General features: G+C 36.9%; 1 protein-coding gene across 1 annotated transcript in view; it reads right to left on the bottom strand.

Annotated features, from left to right (window-relative positions):
* Positions 1 to 17,122, bottom strand: part of Adamts19 (ADAM metallopeptidase with thrombospondin type 1 motif 19) — a 186,374-nt gene that overhangs the window by 36,427 nt on the left and 132,825 nt on the right. The window contains exons 15-16 of the mRNA XM_028777164.1: positions 6,030 to 6,187; positions 1,869 to 2,022 (exon numbers count right to left, since the gene is read on the bottom strand). Coding sequence (XP_028632997.1) covers positions 1,869 to 2,022; positions 6,030 to 6,187 — 312 coding nt within the window. The remainder of the gene's footprint in view (positions 1 to 1,868; positions 2,023 to 6,029; positions 6,188 to 17,122) is intronic.

Below are 17,122 nucleotides of genomic sequence, written 5' to 3'. Positions count from 1 at the left end.
AATCTCCAACTGCTTACTTGACATCACACTTAGGCTAACAGGTATCTCTAATTTCGGTTGAAGCTCTCAGACCCTCAATTCCTCCTAACCCTGGCATTTCAGACCTTCCTTGGTTGTCGGTTCATGGTGACTTTATCCTGTCATTTGGAAAAGCCACCTCAGTCCTCCCGACTCTCACAGCTTCATATCTAGCTCAGCAGTACAATTCATCATCAACCCATTGGTTCTCCTTGTCTACTGCTTCCAAGGAGCTTCATCTCCACTTTTGCCCTGTCTAGTTCACTTTCAGTTGAGAATCAGAAGGGTACTTTTCCACCTGAAGATTCTGATCACTCCATCCTAACCCCTCTTCTGTATCTCCTATCACCCACAGAAGGGGGGGTGGCATGAGGCCCCTCACAGGTCTCTGCAAATCCAGCTCGACTCCTGCTTCCATTCACCCTGAGCTCTGTCCCACATTCCAGCTATGGCTGGCCCTCACCCTTAAGAATTTGATGCACTCCATAGCCTCAGTAATAGTGTCAGGCCTTGGGACCTCCCCTTGAGCTGGATCCCACTTTGGGCCTATCGTTGGACCTTCTACACACTGACACTTTCCTTTTATCCTTCAAAGGCATCTGCAAACTGTTCATTAACGGAAAGGAGAATTGAGGTGGAATGTACACGAACTCTCCGGAAGTGGTCAAATTCAGAGATTTCCCATGGATACATTTCATGCTGAAGTAACCTGTTAATTTGTCTCCCAATATCCAACACAGAAATAGAAAAAAGAGAGCCCAATTTTGGAATGCTTCTATATTCAGGGTGATAGTGACCCACTTTAGAATTAGTAAGCTCAGAAAATGGGGTAATTAATTTTTTTACTTTGGATACATATGTATATAATTGTAGAACACAAACAAATTAAAAAACAAACTCATTGTGAGTCTGTCAAAATACTCCTTCATTCATTCAGTTCATGTGTATAAGTTTTATGGTATGATATATCTTAGAAATGAGAAATTTTGAGATTTTTATTTTTTGTCCCAATATCATGCTGTTTTTATTACTGTAACTCTGTAGTACAATTTAAGGTCAGATACCGTGATACCTCAACATTTCTTTTTTTAAATTCAGGGTAATTTTAGCTATTGTAGTGTGTATGTGTGTGTGTTTCCATATGAAGCTGAAAAGTGTCCTTTCAAGATCTGTAATGAATTGAATTGGACTTTTTATAGGGATCACACTGAATCTATAATTATCTTTTGATAATATGGGTATTTTCACTATATCAACCCTACCAGTCCATGAGCTTGGGAGACCTTTCTACGTTCTAATATCTTCTTTAAGTTTTTTCTTCGATGTCTTAAAGTTTTTATCATACAATTCTTCTACTTGCTTGGTTACAGTTACCCCAAAATATTTTATACTAGCTGATTGTATTGTGAAAGATGTTGTTTCTATCATTTCTTCTTCAGGAAATTCTTTCTTATAGGAAAGCACCTTATTTTCTGATTTAATTTCGTATCCAGCTTTGCTGAAAGTATGTATCAGATGCTGGTAGTAATAGCATGTACAACACAGACTGAATGGTGTCTCTGGGACCTGGTATATCATAAACAGGCACATTATTCCCTATGCAATACATACAACAACCAGTGTCATGGAATAAAATAGAATAGTGGTCAATGGCCTTTTCACTTTAAGTTGGACTTTTCCCCACGAAATCGCTGAGATGTTCAGCTTGTACACACATTCTAAGGAATGTAGTTTACAAACCTTTATGGATTCTACAATTGTAAATTAGAGATTTTCAATCTGCTGTAATTATCAGTGATTAAGTGAAAACAACTGAAGTTTTGAAAAGATAGAAGTTAAATATTCTTCACCTCCTCCACACGTGGCATTGCAATCCCCCCAGCCTGCGTGTGTCCACATGAAGAGGGGTCCCGGCTCCTTAGAGCTCTGATTGTCTGGAAGTGGGTCTGATGGAACAGTATATTCATAGTGAAGACCGTAATTCTGATCTTGAAATAGGAGTACCTGTGGTATACAGAGTGATTACAGAATATGGTTGACATAGAACACAATTAATGAGAAAATCTGCAAAGATATTGATACTTAAAATACTAATTGCATATTGAATGTATATCTTTGACTCACAGCAATTGTATGGTATTACTTTTAAATATTTAAAATGTTATACATTTTTAAAGTCGGGAGAGTCACCTGGGATCTAAATACATCATGACAAAAGCTCACTTGAACAAATCCAGAAATATCTGATCATTTTCTTTTCATTTGGCTGACCATTCCCAAAGTATGATATATATCTATATACCTATACCTATATAGATACCTATATCTATACATGATACATACACATGATGGGTTCAAGGGTGCAGGAATGTGTGTTGCATCCAATGTCAAGATACAAAATCAACCTTGGATTTTTCCACTTTTATAAAAAAATGGAAAAAACATCACTCAATCAATATGGGATGTGCTGTGTCTGTCTAGTTTCATGCCAACTTGACATTGGTTGTCATTTAAGAAGAGGGACCCTCAATTGAGAAAGTGTGCAAGCCTGGTCTGTAGGCAAGGCTGAGATTAATTATGGATGTGGGAGGGCCCAGCCTACTGTGCATGGCAGCACCCTGGCAGGTAGTCCTTGGTTGTATAGAAAAAACTGTAAAGTAGACCAGGAAAAACAAGACACTGAGAAGCACTGCCCTTACTTCAGTTCCCATTTCCAAGTTCCTGCCTTCAGTTCCTGCCCTAACTTATCTCAGAGCTGAAGTGTGCCCTGAGAGCGTAAACAAGCATAAACTGAATTAAAACGGAATCAAACCTTTCCTCTAAATGTTCCCTTGTGTTATAATGTTTTACAACTGCTGTGGAGACCTTAGCTAAGACACTGGGTGAGGCTGCAGATTGGAGATCACTATGAGTAATGGTCGTGAACTTCTGAATCACTAGAAGGGTGATACTTTGTTCTCTGGTTGTTTATACTATCTTAGAACTTTGGCAATGTGTATGTTTAAATGGATTTTAAATAAACATTAGATTAGTAACAGAACTGTTATACACAGAGTTTAGTAAACTATAATAGCTCAATGTGTATGAGTTTGAATCTACATTGTGCTGAGCCACAATTAGAGGTTATAGCATTTTGGCTTTCAATGGTATCCAAAGTCAAGGTTAGAAGGGATCATCATGGATATTATACAGAAATTTTGTGCACACACATATACACATACATGTGTATACATATACATATATGTGTGTGCATATATTTTAAACAAAAGAATAAATGAACATATATGCTTTTCAGAAATTTGTTTTCATAACATATGTTAAATTTAACCATATGGAATATGTCATGTCTATAGATCCAACAATCTGTGTGAACAGTTGGTCCATAAAACATTTCTATATATATTTTTTAACTTATGTGTGTGGAGAGGCATATTGACAGTTTAACCTTTGTCTACATTGGTTGTAATTATAAGTGATTCAGGGTTAATACAACTTGCAAAAACATTTAAATGAACCCAAGCTTAGCACATCAACTGAACTTTCTCTTTTTGCAATCAGGATTTGCTCACCATATTAAAAGGAGTACTACAGTATATTTGATTGATGTGTGGATTATAGAGCTGGTGTGTTGACTTTATGAACATTAGCTGAATAAAATAATTATTAGTTGTTAAGCCACAAATGTGAAGCCTCCTGGGTACCAGATCAGAGTATATCACAATACTGATTTTGGTTTAAATATTTGATGAAATGTTGCTGATTATAAGTTACATTCAACCTAATAAAGAGTGAATGTTTATATTTTTATTGTTATGACAGTACCATCGTGTACTTTTAAATTTGATGAAATGACCATATTGACACACTTATTTTCTACCCGACCCTACTTAATTAAATGAAAGCAATCCTTTTCTTTTCTTCGTAAGCTACCTTTCCATTGCTATATCTTCAATCTGCATTGAACATCTAATGCCGTTTGAAACTGAGTGACTGGCCACAAACCCATGAGCTCTTTCATAAACCATCTGACTTTGGCAGAACTCTTTGCAAAAGGAAAGTGTGAGCATGTTACAGTCAGAAGCTCACACTGAGGCATGGCAGCAGCACACACTGCCTTTCAAGTCAGTACCAGGTTTCAATCTGCAATAGTCATTAAAGAGAAATATCACAGAGGTACAGTTTCCTTTGGATTACCAAATAAATCCAGGTCACACACATAGCTCCTTTTAGATCCAGTTCACTGAGTCAATTACAATGCCTGATTCCAGGAAAAGCTTTGGCAATTGCGAGTCTGATTAAGGGCTCTGCTGCAAGAAAAGTCTCTTACTCTGAGTGTGTATATATATATATATATATATATATATATATATATATATATATATATATATTGTTTACAGATATTAAGCAAAGGCTCCGGACAAGTCTCAGTCTTGTATTTTTCTTAAATAGATTAAAACCATATATGGTTATAGAATGCAGCCAAATATGGTAGTGTTTTCAGCTATTAAATCATAAAAATGTTTCCTATTGATATTATTTTATGTGAATCAGTCAAAGATGATGCTAACTGTAGTTCTCCCATTATATAGATATTTTTGTCCATTTCTCTAGACAGCATAGGGCAGAGAAGAGCTCTTAATTGAAATTATAAAATTGAAATAGGATGCAAAGGAACTGTGAGGAGATGCATAAAGTGATTATTCCAAGAGCATAATATTGATGAACCAAGACTTAAGCAGAACAGACAGACAGGTACTATTTATACTGGACAGGCAGAACACACACTGCTTACTTTGCCTTTTTATTCCAGTTGAAGCAAATAGACTATAGCTATATAAGGTCTGGAAATTCAAATGGTGGTTACTGGATCAGCAGCAGTGATATCAGGTAGGAGCTGTGGAAAATATATGGATCTCAGTTTCCGATGAAAAACAACTGAATCAGAAGGAATGTTTAAAAGGGACCCCAAATAATAGGTCCATCAAAATAAGATCAGCAGTGAGCTACTGTGCAATTTGAACCTCTGGATCCTAGAAGAGGCAACAGAGATGTCCATAGCTGAAGACTAATTCAACTGCAGTGAAGAGGCTAAATAGTGTGACACATGCCACTACAAACAAGTGAATTCATTGTATTAGAGTGGTTTTCTGTGCATGGGAATATAGAGAGGGGCTGAAGTATTTGAATTTTAGATTTATTTTGCCACTAGGACAAAAACTTGCTCTATCTGTACCTTCATGCTTTTGGGTAGTTTGCCATCAGCTCTGAATACCTTGATCAAGACCTATGAAGAAAACAACCCAGTGGTACAGAAATAATCCTACTCTTCTAGTCCTTTCCCTTTCAAGTCTCTCTTGATGCACATTTAGTCTTTTGCTTCATGATGAAGAACATTACAATGACCAACAGCTCAGTGCTCATGGTGACTTGCAGTAATCCATTAACATAGTGAGACACACAGTGGGAGACTGAGAGCTGTCTTAAGTTGTGTTTACCAACTCTCTCTTCTCAAAATAATACTTTATCAAAGGGACACTCTACAGACACAGATGAGTTCCATTAAATAGATGATAATTGCTGTCATTTCCATACTATTGCCAACTTGATGAATATCCAGAAAACCAGAAGGTTTACAAGGAGGAAAAGGGGTTTTCCTTATTCTTCCGTGATCTGTTTCCACTATTAGCTTGCTAATTCCCTAGAACATTTTGGTCCACTTTTAATAATTACTATTTTTAGATATCACAATTTAAAATATTATAAAGTTCCTACAAATATTTCATCTCTTAAAACAATTTTAAATGCTGTTCTGATAATTCTGATACTTAAAAAACAGATGGAGAAGGGGAGAGAGGGAAAGAGAGCAAAGAAGGGAAGGAGGGAGTTAGAGAGGAAGGGGGAAAAGGGAGAGGGAGAGGGAGAGGGAGAAGGAGAGGGAACAGGAGAAGGAGAGGGATTTTCCTTGCCATGAGAAGCTGGTTTTACAACACTGTCCCATTTCTGCCTCTTACCAGGAGATGTAAAGGTGTGGTTGTGGGGCCTTTGGCAGAGATCTTCTCCCACAGGCCTCGTCTTATGTAATGGACTGTAGTTCCAGCCAGACTGAATGCTCCAGAATGTTCTATCTTCCAGTCACTGTTTATAGACTGCTTGCTGGCATCTCGGAGGGCTATAAAAAGATGAAATACACGATGAGTCCGGACAGAGCAACTGATGAGTAACGTCTTGACATTATTCTCTTAAAAGCGTTTCAATGTGTCTTCAAACTCCGATGCAAGTCTTAAGCCGCCAGCCTTGTTGCTACTGAAGTCAAAAGAGTTTTCAATGTCTGTTAGATGCTTATGTCTCCTTTAACATCAACCACTTGCTAAGGTTTTGCTATTCCATCAGCATTGCTCTGCTGTGTGTATTACCTGCCATTAATACAAGCAACAAGCTTATGAAAGTATTGGAATTTACTGTGTCAATCTTCTCTGAAAAAATATCCTTATCATATGTTAAAAGAATGTCTAAAGTGAAGTTAAAGAAGCATACATATCTTTAATTTTATGAGATCAATGTTAAATTATTATTTATTTTTACTGAAAGAGAAATATATTGATCAAATAACATCTCAAAATATTGCCAATGTCTGTTAGCACCAACAAATGGACATATCTTAGACAATATTAAAGCTTTAGAAAAAAGCAAACAACTAATGGATTGGTTTATACAGTTTAGCATCTGCTTATACTTCATTTTTGCAAGTTAAATATTTTAAGAAATATATTGATCAGCATTTTCCAATTTCTAAGCTTGTATTTAAGGTTACAATGATCAATTTATAGTTCCTGGAAATCTCAATAAAATGTCTTTAAACTTCCTTTGGGGTTTATGGAATATGATATTCAGACTCTATTCATGTTTTGGCTTTCAGCATTTCCTAGAAAATGGCATACACATATACATACACATCCACACAATTTATTGGGTTACAAATTACTTCATTCAGAAATAGAGGTCTGTACATATCATGTTTCTTGGTTTTTTTTCGGGGGGTTGGTGTTTTTGTTGCTTGTTTTACTTCATTAACCTAAAAAATTTTTTTGGCAATCTTGCTTCTGTTGATCAGTGGGACCGTTCTGCTTCACACTAGAAAATGGACGGAGAATGTTTTTAAACTCTTGATGAGGGTGGAGAACAAACCTGGTATAATCTCTATGATTGTTTGGCTGTCTTCCTGGAGATATTTACCAGAGCCCGCACTGAGAGGTTGACCTTATACAGGGCACAGACTGGGAAGGCTTTACAGAGGCAGAAGGAGGCACCGGGAATGAAGGAGGTCATGCTGGCTGTGGTAGCAAGCATCATCTGTTTTATGGAGCACTTGAGAAGCATGAGCTACAAGAAAAAGATCCCACAGCATTCACAGGACACCTTTGACCTTACAGCAATATTCAGCTTCAAACAAATAGAGTGTGCCTCCCCAAAGCTGGGAAATGAACAGCTGCCAAGAACCTTAGGACTTTAAACTTTCTATTTTTTCAGGTCGAGTAGTTATAAAGAAAAAAATTTCTAGGTAATTTCAAGGTGTGTAGCGTTTGAAGATAGAGACCCTAAAAATCAGGTGGCCAAATTAAAAGCCAAAAAAACCCAGACTTCATATTAAACTTCATATTAAATAAGGAAAATATAACACAACTACTCATCCGTACTATGTTAATCATGTTCACCATCCAATTAAAAACCCACTGGGGATGTGGCCACCACACAATTAACCTACAATAATTAAGTAGGGGTACTCAGGAATAAAATAACATTCAAGAATCCTAGAGATAGTGGAACAAATGAATTAAGCCTTTAAATATGCACACACATTCTAGAAAGGTTTGTAATGTTAGAGAACAATGGGAACTGGAAAATAATTAAATCAAATGCCTTAGAACAAAAAGATTCACATACTAAGTACTGAACTTAATAAATGGGCCTAAAACATACTAGGCAAAGACACTTTCATAGGAAAGAACTAACTTCAGAGAACAGAGCCACGATGAACAGAAGCAGAGCAAGGCAGACATGCAGGAATAATGTTATGGATCACACTGATGTGACTGGAATTCCAGAAAATGGAACAAGGACATACAAAGTATTTGAAAACACGGTATTTATAGGTATTTTACATTTTCTTAAAAAAAAAACCTCCAAATACATAGGACTTAAAAGGTACAAGGAACTTATGAAGAAAACAATGCATATACACACACACACAGAGGGGGGGGAGGGAGGGAGGAAGGGAGGGAGGGAGGGAGGGAGGGAGAAGGAGAGGGAGAGGGAGAGGGAGAGGGAGAGAGATAACATAGGTGATTGGGAGAACATAGTTTTGAGTGGTCAGAAAGGGAAAAAAATCTGTTACTAATGGGCATTTTAAAAAATACATAAAGTATAGTTCTCATGTCTCAACAATGAAGGTTCTTTTGCAATACAAGCAGAAGATTACAGAAATCCCAAATGTTGAAAATACAGAGAACAGCTGGATGTTGGGTGCCTAACAGAAATGGATGCGTCTACGACATAACATGAAAGCATAAAGTTCAGGAAACATCATGGAAGAAGGATGGGAAAGATTGTAAGAACCAAAGGAAAAGGATGTCTGACTTTTGAGTGACTGTGTTTTCTACACATGACAAGAAGTTGTAGCCATGAACTCTCAACAATATAGATTTCTAAATAAGACTGTCACAATGACAACACCAATTGAAAGACTCTGAGATTCCATCTCTAGATGAAGAGCTACAGGTAAATAATGACTGCTGAGAGTGGAAGAATCAGTCTTCCCAGTGATGAGCCCCCATAGGCTATCCAACCCTAAATATAAGACTCAGTAAGCTGAACACACACATACAAACATATGTAACAATTATTAAGGAAGAGGAAGCACTGAATTTGAGAGGGCTCGGAGACAAGAAAGGAGTTTCAGGAAAGAGACAAGGTATAAATACAATGTCCATATATGAAAATTTTAAAACATTAAATTAAAAATGTAACAAGTCATTAAATGTCCATGTATCATTAGCAATAATGCAAATCAAAGGAACCCAGTCAATTCCCTAGGGCTAGAGAACTCAGGGATATTGGAGGGGAACATAAAAGTAGCACTTTATTAAACTAGAACAATGCCTAACTACGTTCTACATATGTGTCCTTGTACATGAGAATAATTGCAGCTCTTGCCCCTCATCAAAGCAACTTCTCTTTGCAACAGATGGAGACCATTACAGGAAGCCACAATCCATCAAAATGCAGAGCTGAGAAGTCCAGTTCCAACTGATAGGTCTACAACACAAACTCTCCACTCAAGGCTCAGGGATCATGGAGGAAGAGGGGGCAGAAAGATTGTAAGAGCCAGAGAAACAGCATATTTCTTGTGAGATTTGGTATCTAAGGAATGTCAAAAGCTACATCCATAAAGCTGCACCAACACAACTGTCTGAACATGAACTGAGCAAGAATGACACTAGTAGGCAAAACAATATATACGGGAGTAACCCATAAGGACTCAACCCTACACAAAAAACTAGAGGCAACTATCAAATTTCTCAGAATGGGAGAAATAGCCTTATCCAAGGAAGACCACACCAATTGCTTATCCAATACCAAGTAGTCAAGCACTAAAAACATACATACAAGTAACATTATATAAACTGAGATTATGTTTATGAATATATACATATATAGATATAGATTATATACATCATATACATGTACATAATATGTATATATAAATGTACATACATATATGTATATAATAACAGCTAATGAAAAGAGAATCCATGAGTTTGAAAGAAAAGGAGTGGTTAATGAAAGGGTATGGGTGGAGGAAAGGGAAAGGGAATAAATAATGTAATTATAGTATAATCACATACAAAAAAATTTTGGAAAATGTTAGATACATGAAAAACAGTTATGCTTTCAATGATTAAAAAATTAACACAAACAAAAACTCAAGCTCTATATCTAGTAAAAGTATTTTTAGACGCAAAGCTAAAACAAGTTTTCAGGCAAAACCTTAGGAAATTTGTGGTTTGCAACAGACTTACTCTCAAAAAAAAAGAGAAGGAAGAGGAGGAGTAGAAGAAGAAGAGGAGGAGGAAGAAGAAGAAGAACAGGAGGAAGAGGAGGAGGAGAAGAAAGAGGAAGGAGAAGGGGAAGGAGAAGAAGGAGAAGGAAGGAGGAGAAGAAGAGAAGGAGGAGGAGGAAGAGGAGGAGGGAGAGGAGGAGGAGGAGGAGGAGGAGGAGGAGGAGGAGGAGGAGAAGGAGGAAAAAGAAGAAGTGATGTTCTTCACTCTGACAGAAAATGGTACCAGGTGGGAGCACCGTGAGAAAGAGGAAAGTACATGTGAATAGCTGTATAAATGCATAAAATACTCCTTCTAATGAAATTCATTTAGGAAGAGATTGATGATTTCAAGCAAGTGATTGCAATGTATTAAAGTGATTCAAGCACATTAGGAAGTAGATGAAGGCCATGGATGTGGACACAAAGCACACAACAGAAAAAGATCAGGCAACAGCGAAGTGCTCCACTTGAGTCTCACATGATTCATAAGAGGGTAAAATAAAATTCGTAAGGATACTACAACAAATTAAAATTTATATTGTAAATGCTAGATCAATCAGCAAATACAAACAATAGCTATACCTAATATGCAAATCAATGAGACAAAATAAAATAATAGAACGTACCTTGCTCAACACTAGCCAGGTAATGATGTAGAGATGAATCAATAGGAAAAAAAGTTCAATATGTCTATTATTATAGACATATAATTTGAAGAGACAACGGGACATTGATTAAACTGTGGAAGCTTTCAGGCTACAAAAATAGATGCTGAAATCAGAAATGAAAAGGGAGACATAACAACAGAAACTGAGGAAAACTAAAAAATCATCAGATCCTACTACAAAAGGCTATACTCAACAAATTTGGAAAATCTAGATGAAATAGATGATTTTCTAGTCAGATGCCACATATCAAAGTTAAATCAAGAGCAAGTAAACTATCTAATCAGGCTCATATTCCTTAAGGGAAAAGAAGTCATTAAATACCTCCCAACCAAAAAAGTAGGACAAGATACCTATAGTGCAGAATTCTAACAGACCTTCAAAGAAGTGCTAATATCAACATTCCTCAAACTATTCCATTAAACAGAAAAGGAAGAAACATTACCTAATTCACTCTATGAAACCACAATTGCTCTGATAACTAAACTACATAAAGACCCAACAAAGAAAGAGAACTTCAGAACAATTTCACTTATGAGTATCAATGCAAAAATACTCAATAAAATTCTAGCAAACCAAATCCAAGAGCACATCCAAATGATTATTCGCCACAGTCAAGTATGTTTCATTCCAGAGATGCAAGGTTGGTTCAATATACGAAACTCCATCAACTCCACATAATTCACTATATAAACAAACTCAAAGAAAAAAATCTCATGATCATCTCATTAGGTGCTGAAAAAGCATTTGGCAAAATACAACATCCCTTCATGTTAAAAGTATTGGAGAGATTAGGAATTCAAGGCCCACACTTAAATATAATAAAAGCATTTTACAGCAAACCAACAGCCAATATCAAATTAAATGGAGAGATCCTTGAAGCAATCCCACAAAAATCAGGGACGAGACAAGAATGCCCACTCTCCCCATATCTATTCAATATAGGACTCGAAGTTCTAGCTAGAGCAATAAGACAACAAAAGGAGATCGAGAGGGTACAAAATGATATTTTCAACTTAAAAAGATACAGCTTAAAACTATAGACCAAGATTAAGAGAATGAAAAAATGAAGCAGAGAACACTGATCATAAACTGGGTCACTGTCTCCATGCCAGACAGCATGGGCTTATAGGAGTATTTCTATCTTGCAATTCCACAAATGCCTCCATCTTATAATTAACTTGAATTTAAGATGATCTATGAGGGTTGGGTGGATAGACCAGTGGGAAAGTGCTTGCTCTGCAAGCATAAGAATATGAACCTGACTTCCCAGAGCTCACATACAAAGCATGGTGTGGTTGATCATGCCTGCAACTGCAGCATTTGGAGGCTTGTATCCTGGGAGCTAACAGATAACTCAAACAAAATGGTGAGCTTCTTGTTCATTAAGACAGCCTGTCTAAAAGGAGTTAAGAACACACACACACATACACACACACACACACATGCACATACACAGAAAGAGAGAGAACATATTCACACTTTCATGACACTGCACATACACATGCATGTACCACTAAAATATGCGTGTGCACATACACACACACTTAAATATTATATATATATATATATATATATATATGATTATATAACAATCTTAAATATATACTATAGCATCAAAATGCATAAATGATCTAATTGTGAGAGGAAGAAAAATTCATTTTTGATACTGCTTTACTCCTCATTCCCTAATTGATCAGACAAAAAGAATATCTGTAAGCTTGTAGAAAACTTAAACTACTATACTGTACTTAACAGTAAAGATTATAGCTGGAATTTTCAGAGTAACTCCTTCAGGCCAAAGGTGACAAACGAAGTCTCAATTGACACCTGACTGCATGTATTCTTTTGCCCCAATGTATATCAAAGTAACTGTAAATTAAGTATATTCAGACATAACTCATAGCTCCAAGAAGAAACCACAACAGTATTATAAAAACAGCTTGAACCGAAAGTGCATTGTAAAACACAGCTGAAGAGGGTACAGAGGCACTTTTGTAGCTCTGAAGTGTCAGAAGAGGAAAAATGGAAAAAGGAAGCCAAAGTTACTCTTCTGTCTTTATCTTTGGTAGGTGAGCAATTAAAGTCCAAAGCCCATGGGAAAAAATGACAAAGGAACTAATAAAACAGAAATAGACTAACAGTAGAGGCAATCAGCAACACCACAAGTTGGTTATTTGGAGAGACTAACCAATAAAGCTTAAACTGGTCCAGGAAGCAGGATACAATGTAACAGTGTTAGAAATAAGGGTCCAAACACTGTCCTTCTGGGTGATAGTGCAATAACAACATATCAGAAACAGCTTTAAGCCAACCAGTTGGAGAAGACAAATGAAACAAATTATTCCCTGCAGAAAACAATTACCAAACGGCACCAAAGAATATATGAAAATATAAATTCTGTCCTCAAAGGGAGAGGAAGTGACTAGCCTCACAGAGACTCGAAGTGCCAGGCTTGGGGAGATACTCTGAGGAACTCCCACCCACTCAGAGAAGACAGGGAGAGGAGATACAGAAAGGATTGGTGTGACCAGGCAGTGGGCAGTGAGCAGAATGCAAAGTGAATAGGTAAAAAAAGAAAGAAAAGAAGAAGAAAAAATATTATAGAGCAGACTAAAAAAAAAAAAAATTCCTCATTTAAAATATCTATCTGGAAAGTTCCATAAAAACGAAATCCAGCATAAATTAAAAATAATAGAGATTAAAAGGCCTCCAAACAAATAAAACTTCAATGTGTAACCCATCTAAGTGAAAGAAACTGCTACTAATTCTTGACAAAATAGCTTGGGCAAAAGGGGGAATCCAGGGTTCTTCAAATACACTAAAAATGCTATTTGTCACATGTGGTTAATATGTCTAAATGTATTGCTGCTTCATGGTAATCAAGAATATTTATTTGACTTTTTTAAACACACAGAAAATTACGACTTTATGTATTTCGGAATAAAGGCTTTTTGAAGCCAACTCTATTACTTTCTTTGAATCAGGGTTGTTTTTTTTTTCTGTACTTTCTTAATGGTTCCCTAAAACAATAAATAAGCTGGTTATTTATAAAATTCTGTTTACATTTTCTACATGTGACACAACTTGTATATTGTTTTGATCTACTTTTATTCAATGTGGTGTTTGCCTCATGGGGTCTGTTTGGTTTTTGTTTTCTGGATTATTTTTAATACGCTATTTTTTTAAATTCCCCAAGTCTTTTGAAACCTGGTTTGAGGAGGATTGCTTGTGGAAAGTGTTTCTCTCAGCACATGTCAGTCATACTGATACTGCAGTAAGACAAAATACTCCCAGGGGTGGGGGGCGTCTGTGGCTTCACAGCTAGATTAGATGAAGCAGATGCTAATTATATGTGGGGTTGCTTTGCATTATAAATTTTCACGACTGTTGATTTTCCATGTCCATCTTTTTTAAATTATTATTATTTTAAATTTTTATTTAATCTTCTTTTTTACAGTCCAGATTTTATTCCACTCTCAGTCCACCCTCTGACTATTCTACATCCCATACCTTTTCTACCTCCACAATGATGTACCCAACCTTGCAAGCCCCCATTCCACCAGACCTCCGCACTCTCTGGGGCCTCCAGTCTCTTAAGGGTTAGGTGCATCTTCTCTGACTGAACCAAGACCTAGCAGTCCTCTGCTGTACATGTGTCGGGGGCCTCATATCAACTGGTGTATGCTGCCTGGTTGGTGGCCCAGTGTCTGAGAGATCTCAGGGTCCAGGTTCATTGAGACTGCTGGCCCTCCTACAGCGTCGTCCTCCTCCTCAGCTTCTTCCAGCTTTTTTCATCTCACACTAATGTTTTTGAAGAAACTTCCCTGCTTTCTCCACTCACATATAAATTTTATTTTTGCCCCTGCATCACACAAACCTTGGAATCCTTTGAAGTCCCACTTCGAGTGGAAGCCTCCCATGAGAGTTATTCTGTAACGTCGTTGGCTTTATTTTCTATCTAGAGCATCTCCCTGGTTTTCAGAGTCTGACTTCAGTTCCTGGTGTCAAATGAAACTGCAGGAGGCTCATTATTCACCTTTCAGTGTTCACTGTAGTTTTGGCAGTTTAGGACTTCTAAATTTCCCTCCTGTTCAGACATGCTACAGGCTGCTGTCTATCCTTCAAGGTTCCCATGTTGAAACCCAACTCCATCCACACTGGGATGTGATTAGGAAGTGGGGTCACTGTGAGGTAACTGGAGTTGGCTGGGGTTAGTAGGGCACAATCTTCATAAATGAGATTAGTGTGCTTCTAAGAGCCCGGAGAGGCCTTGCTTCCTTTCCTTCTGCCATGTAAGGACACAGATGTTAGTAGGTTCCAGCTCATAAAAAGTCCTCATCAGAACCCAACCATAGTGGTCCCCTGAGCTCAGACTTCCAGTCTTAAGAGCTCTGAGAAGAAAATTATATTGTTCATAACCCACTTAGCCTGTAGCTCTTTGTGACAGCATCTTGAAGTAATCAAATTAAGAGGTAAATATTAAAATGGAGGGTTGCTTTATCTTTTGTTCATTTCAAATTATTTTTAGTGAGGCTTTTGCCCTGGTGCCCTGTGTGTAAAATTTTAGACAGAATAAGTTGGATTTGATGCTTTTGTGAGATTTTTTTTGGAACTCATAAGCTATAATGATTTTATAAATAAAAACACATGCTTTATTCAGTTTAGGCTAACTGGTCAATCATTAAGAAAATAATGCTATAATCTTCAGAGAAGCCAATAACAAGTGAGTATAATTAAAAGAAAGAGTAATGGAAAGGAAAACTGTATTGGGAGGTGATTAAATGTCTCCCACACAATAAGATATATTTGATGTCAACAATTTGAATTCTTTAAGAATGATCACTCTGCCAAAATTCTATTTTCATTTATTTTTCTAAATGTATCTCCTTTGAAGACTTCTTACAATTTCCTTCCTGTCCCCAAAGGAGCCATGTGAGGAGTGGTTTATGATGTACCTCGACTTGCATGTCTTTAGAATCTAGTATCTTAACTTCTCTTTTCCTTCATCTGTGTGTCCTGTGTTGCTCCTCACCAAAACCTAGAGGTAACCCTTGAATCCTTACTAGCTCTCACCAGAGTCACACTTCAGCATGCTTCAGTCCAGCTGGTTCAGCATCTCTGGAAGCCCTTGGTTCTTTCCCTTCCTACTCTACTGTGGGTTGATTCCGTGGGTCAGTTTGCTCATATCTTGGAGTCTATGCTCCTCATTACATTAGTCATGAAGGGAACAGCAAGCACTTGGCTCAAATTATAATATATAAGGTAAGCAAAATGTACTGGGGTAGCATTTGTGCTACTTAGAAAATTAGACATTATTTTGAAAACTGACAATAATTAAGAGTAGGAACTTAAGACATACTATATATATAAGAATCAAATTTTAAACTATGTGTTCTTAAGATAACAATAGCAGCAAAAATAAAAATAATGACAAAAGATTAGGTATGGGTAGATTTCTGTAGCGAGGAAGCGGTAAGATTGGCTGAACTGTAAATAGTGATCACAGAAGAACATATTTTATGATTTACACCCCTACCTTATTTATATCAACCAATTACCTAAGTATAAAGACTGGAGAAAAGAGGTAATATGTGTGGAGTCAAAGGACCATGTGTTCGATTAGGATTCTCACTTTAGAAAATTCCAATGGTTACATGAAGAGCAACAATTTTTTAAAAGATTCACTAAAAAGATTTAGGCCAGAGGCTGGAGAGAGGGATCAGTGGTTAAGAGTAATTATGCTTTCGAAGAGGACCTGGGTTTGATTCCCAGCATCTACATAGCAACTCAATATGTACAATTCCAGTCCAGGGAATCTGATGCCTTCTCCTGAAGACATGGGCACCAGACATTCAAGTGATACAAATACATAGAGACAAAACACCCATACACATTAAAACACACAGAGAGACACACAGAGACACACACACAGAGACATACACACAAACACACACACACACACACACAAACTTAGCTTGGTCTCCTGGTCTATCTGTGTTCAAAACACAGATTCTGTATCTAGACACTTTGGATTTGAATTCAGGATCACAGATAAAGAGAATTGCAACACTGGACAAAAACATCCATATGTTTTCTGTTATTTCTTCTGAACTTTAAATTGGGAATTTTGAATTTGCATTAGAAGTATCTGCTTCGGCCAGGTGTTGAAGGCTTTACTTAACAGATGCATGTTACACGTTGGTCTATAGCAACCACTCTACAGGTGTAAAACATCTTTCCTTTATGCAATTTAATCAAAATGTTGAGTTTCTTTCCTGCATAGCAGATGTTATTTTTGTCATTGCAGAGAAGGCAATGAGCAAAACATCTTTAACAAATA

The sequence above is a fragment of the Grammomys surdaster genome, unplaced genomic scaffold (assembly GCF_004785775.1).
Source record: "Grammomys surdaster isolate TR1022 unplaced genomic scaffold, NIH_TR_1.0 278, whole genome shotgun sequence".
NCBI classification, from domain to species: Eukaryota; Metazoa; Chordata; class Mammalia; order Rodentia; family Muridae; genus Grammomys; species Grammomys surdaster.
The sequence above is the reverse complement of the archived record's forward strand: the minus strand, read 5'-3'. Positions and strand labels throughout refer to the sequence as shown.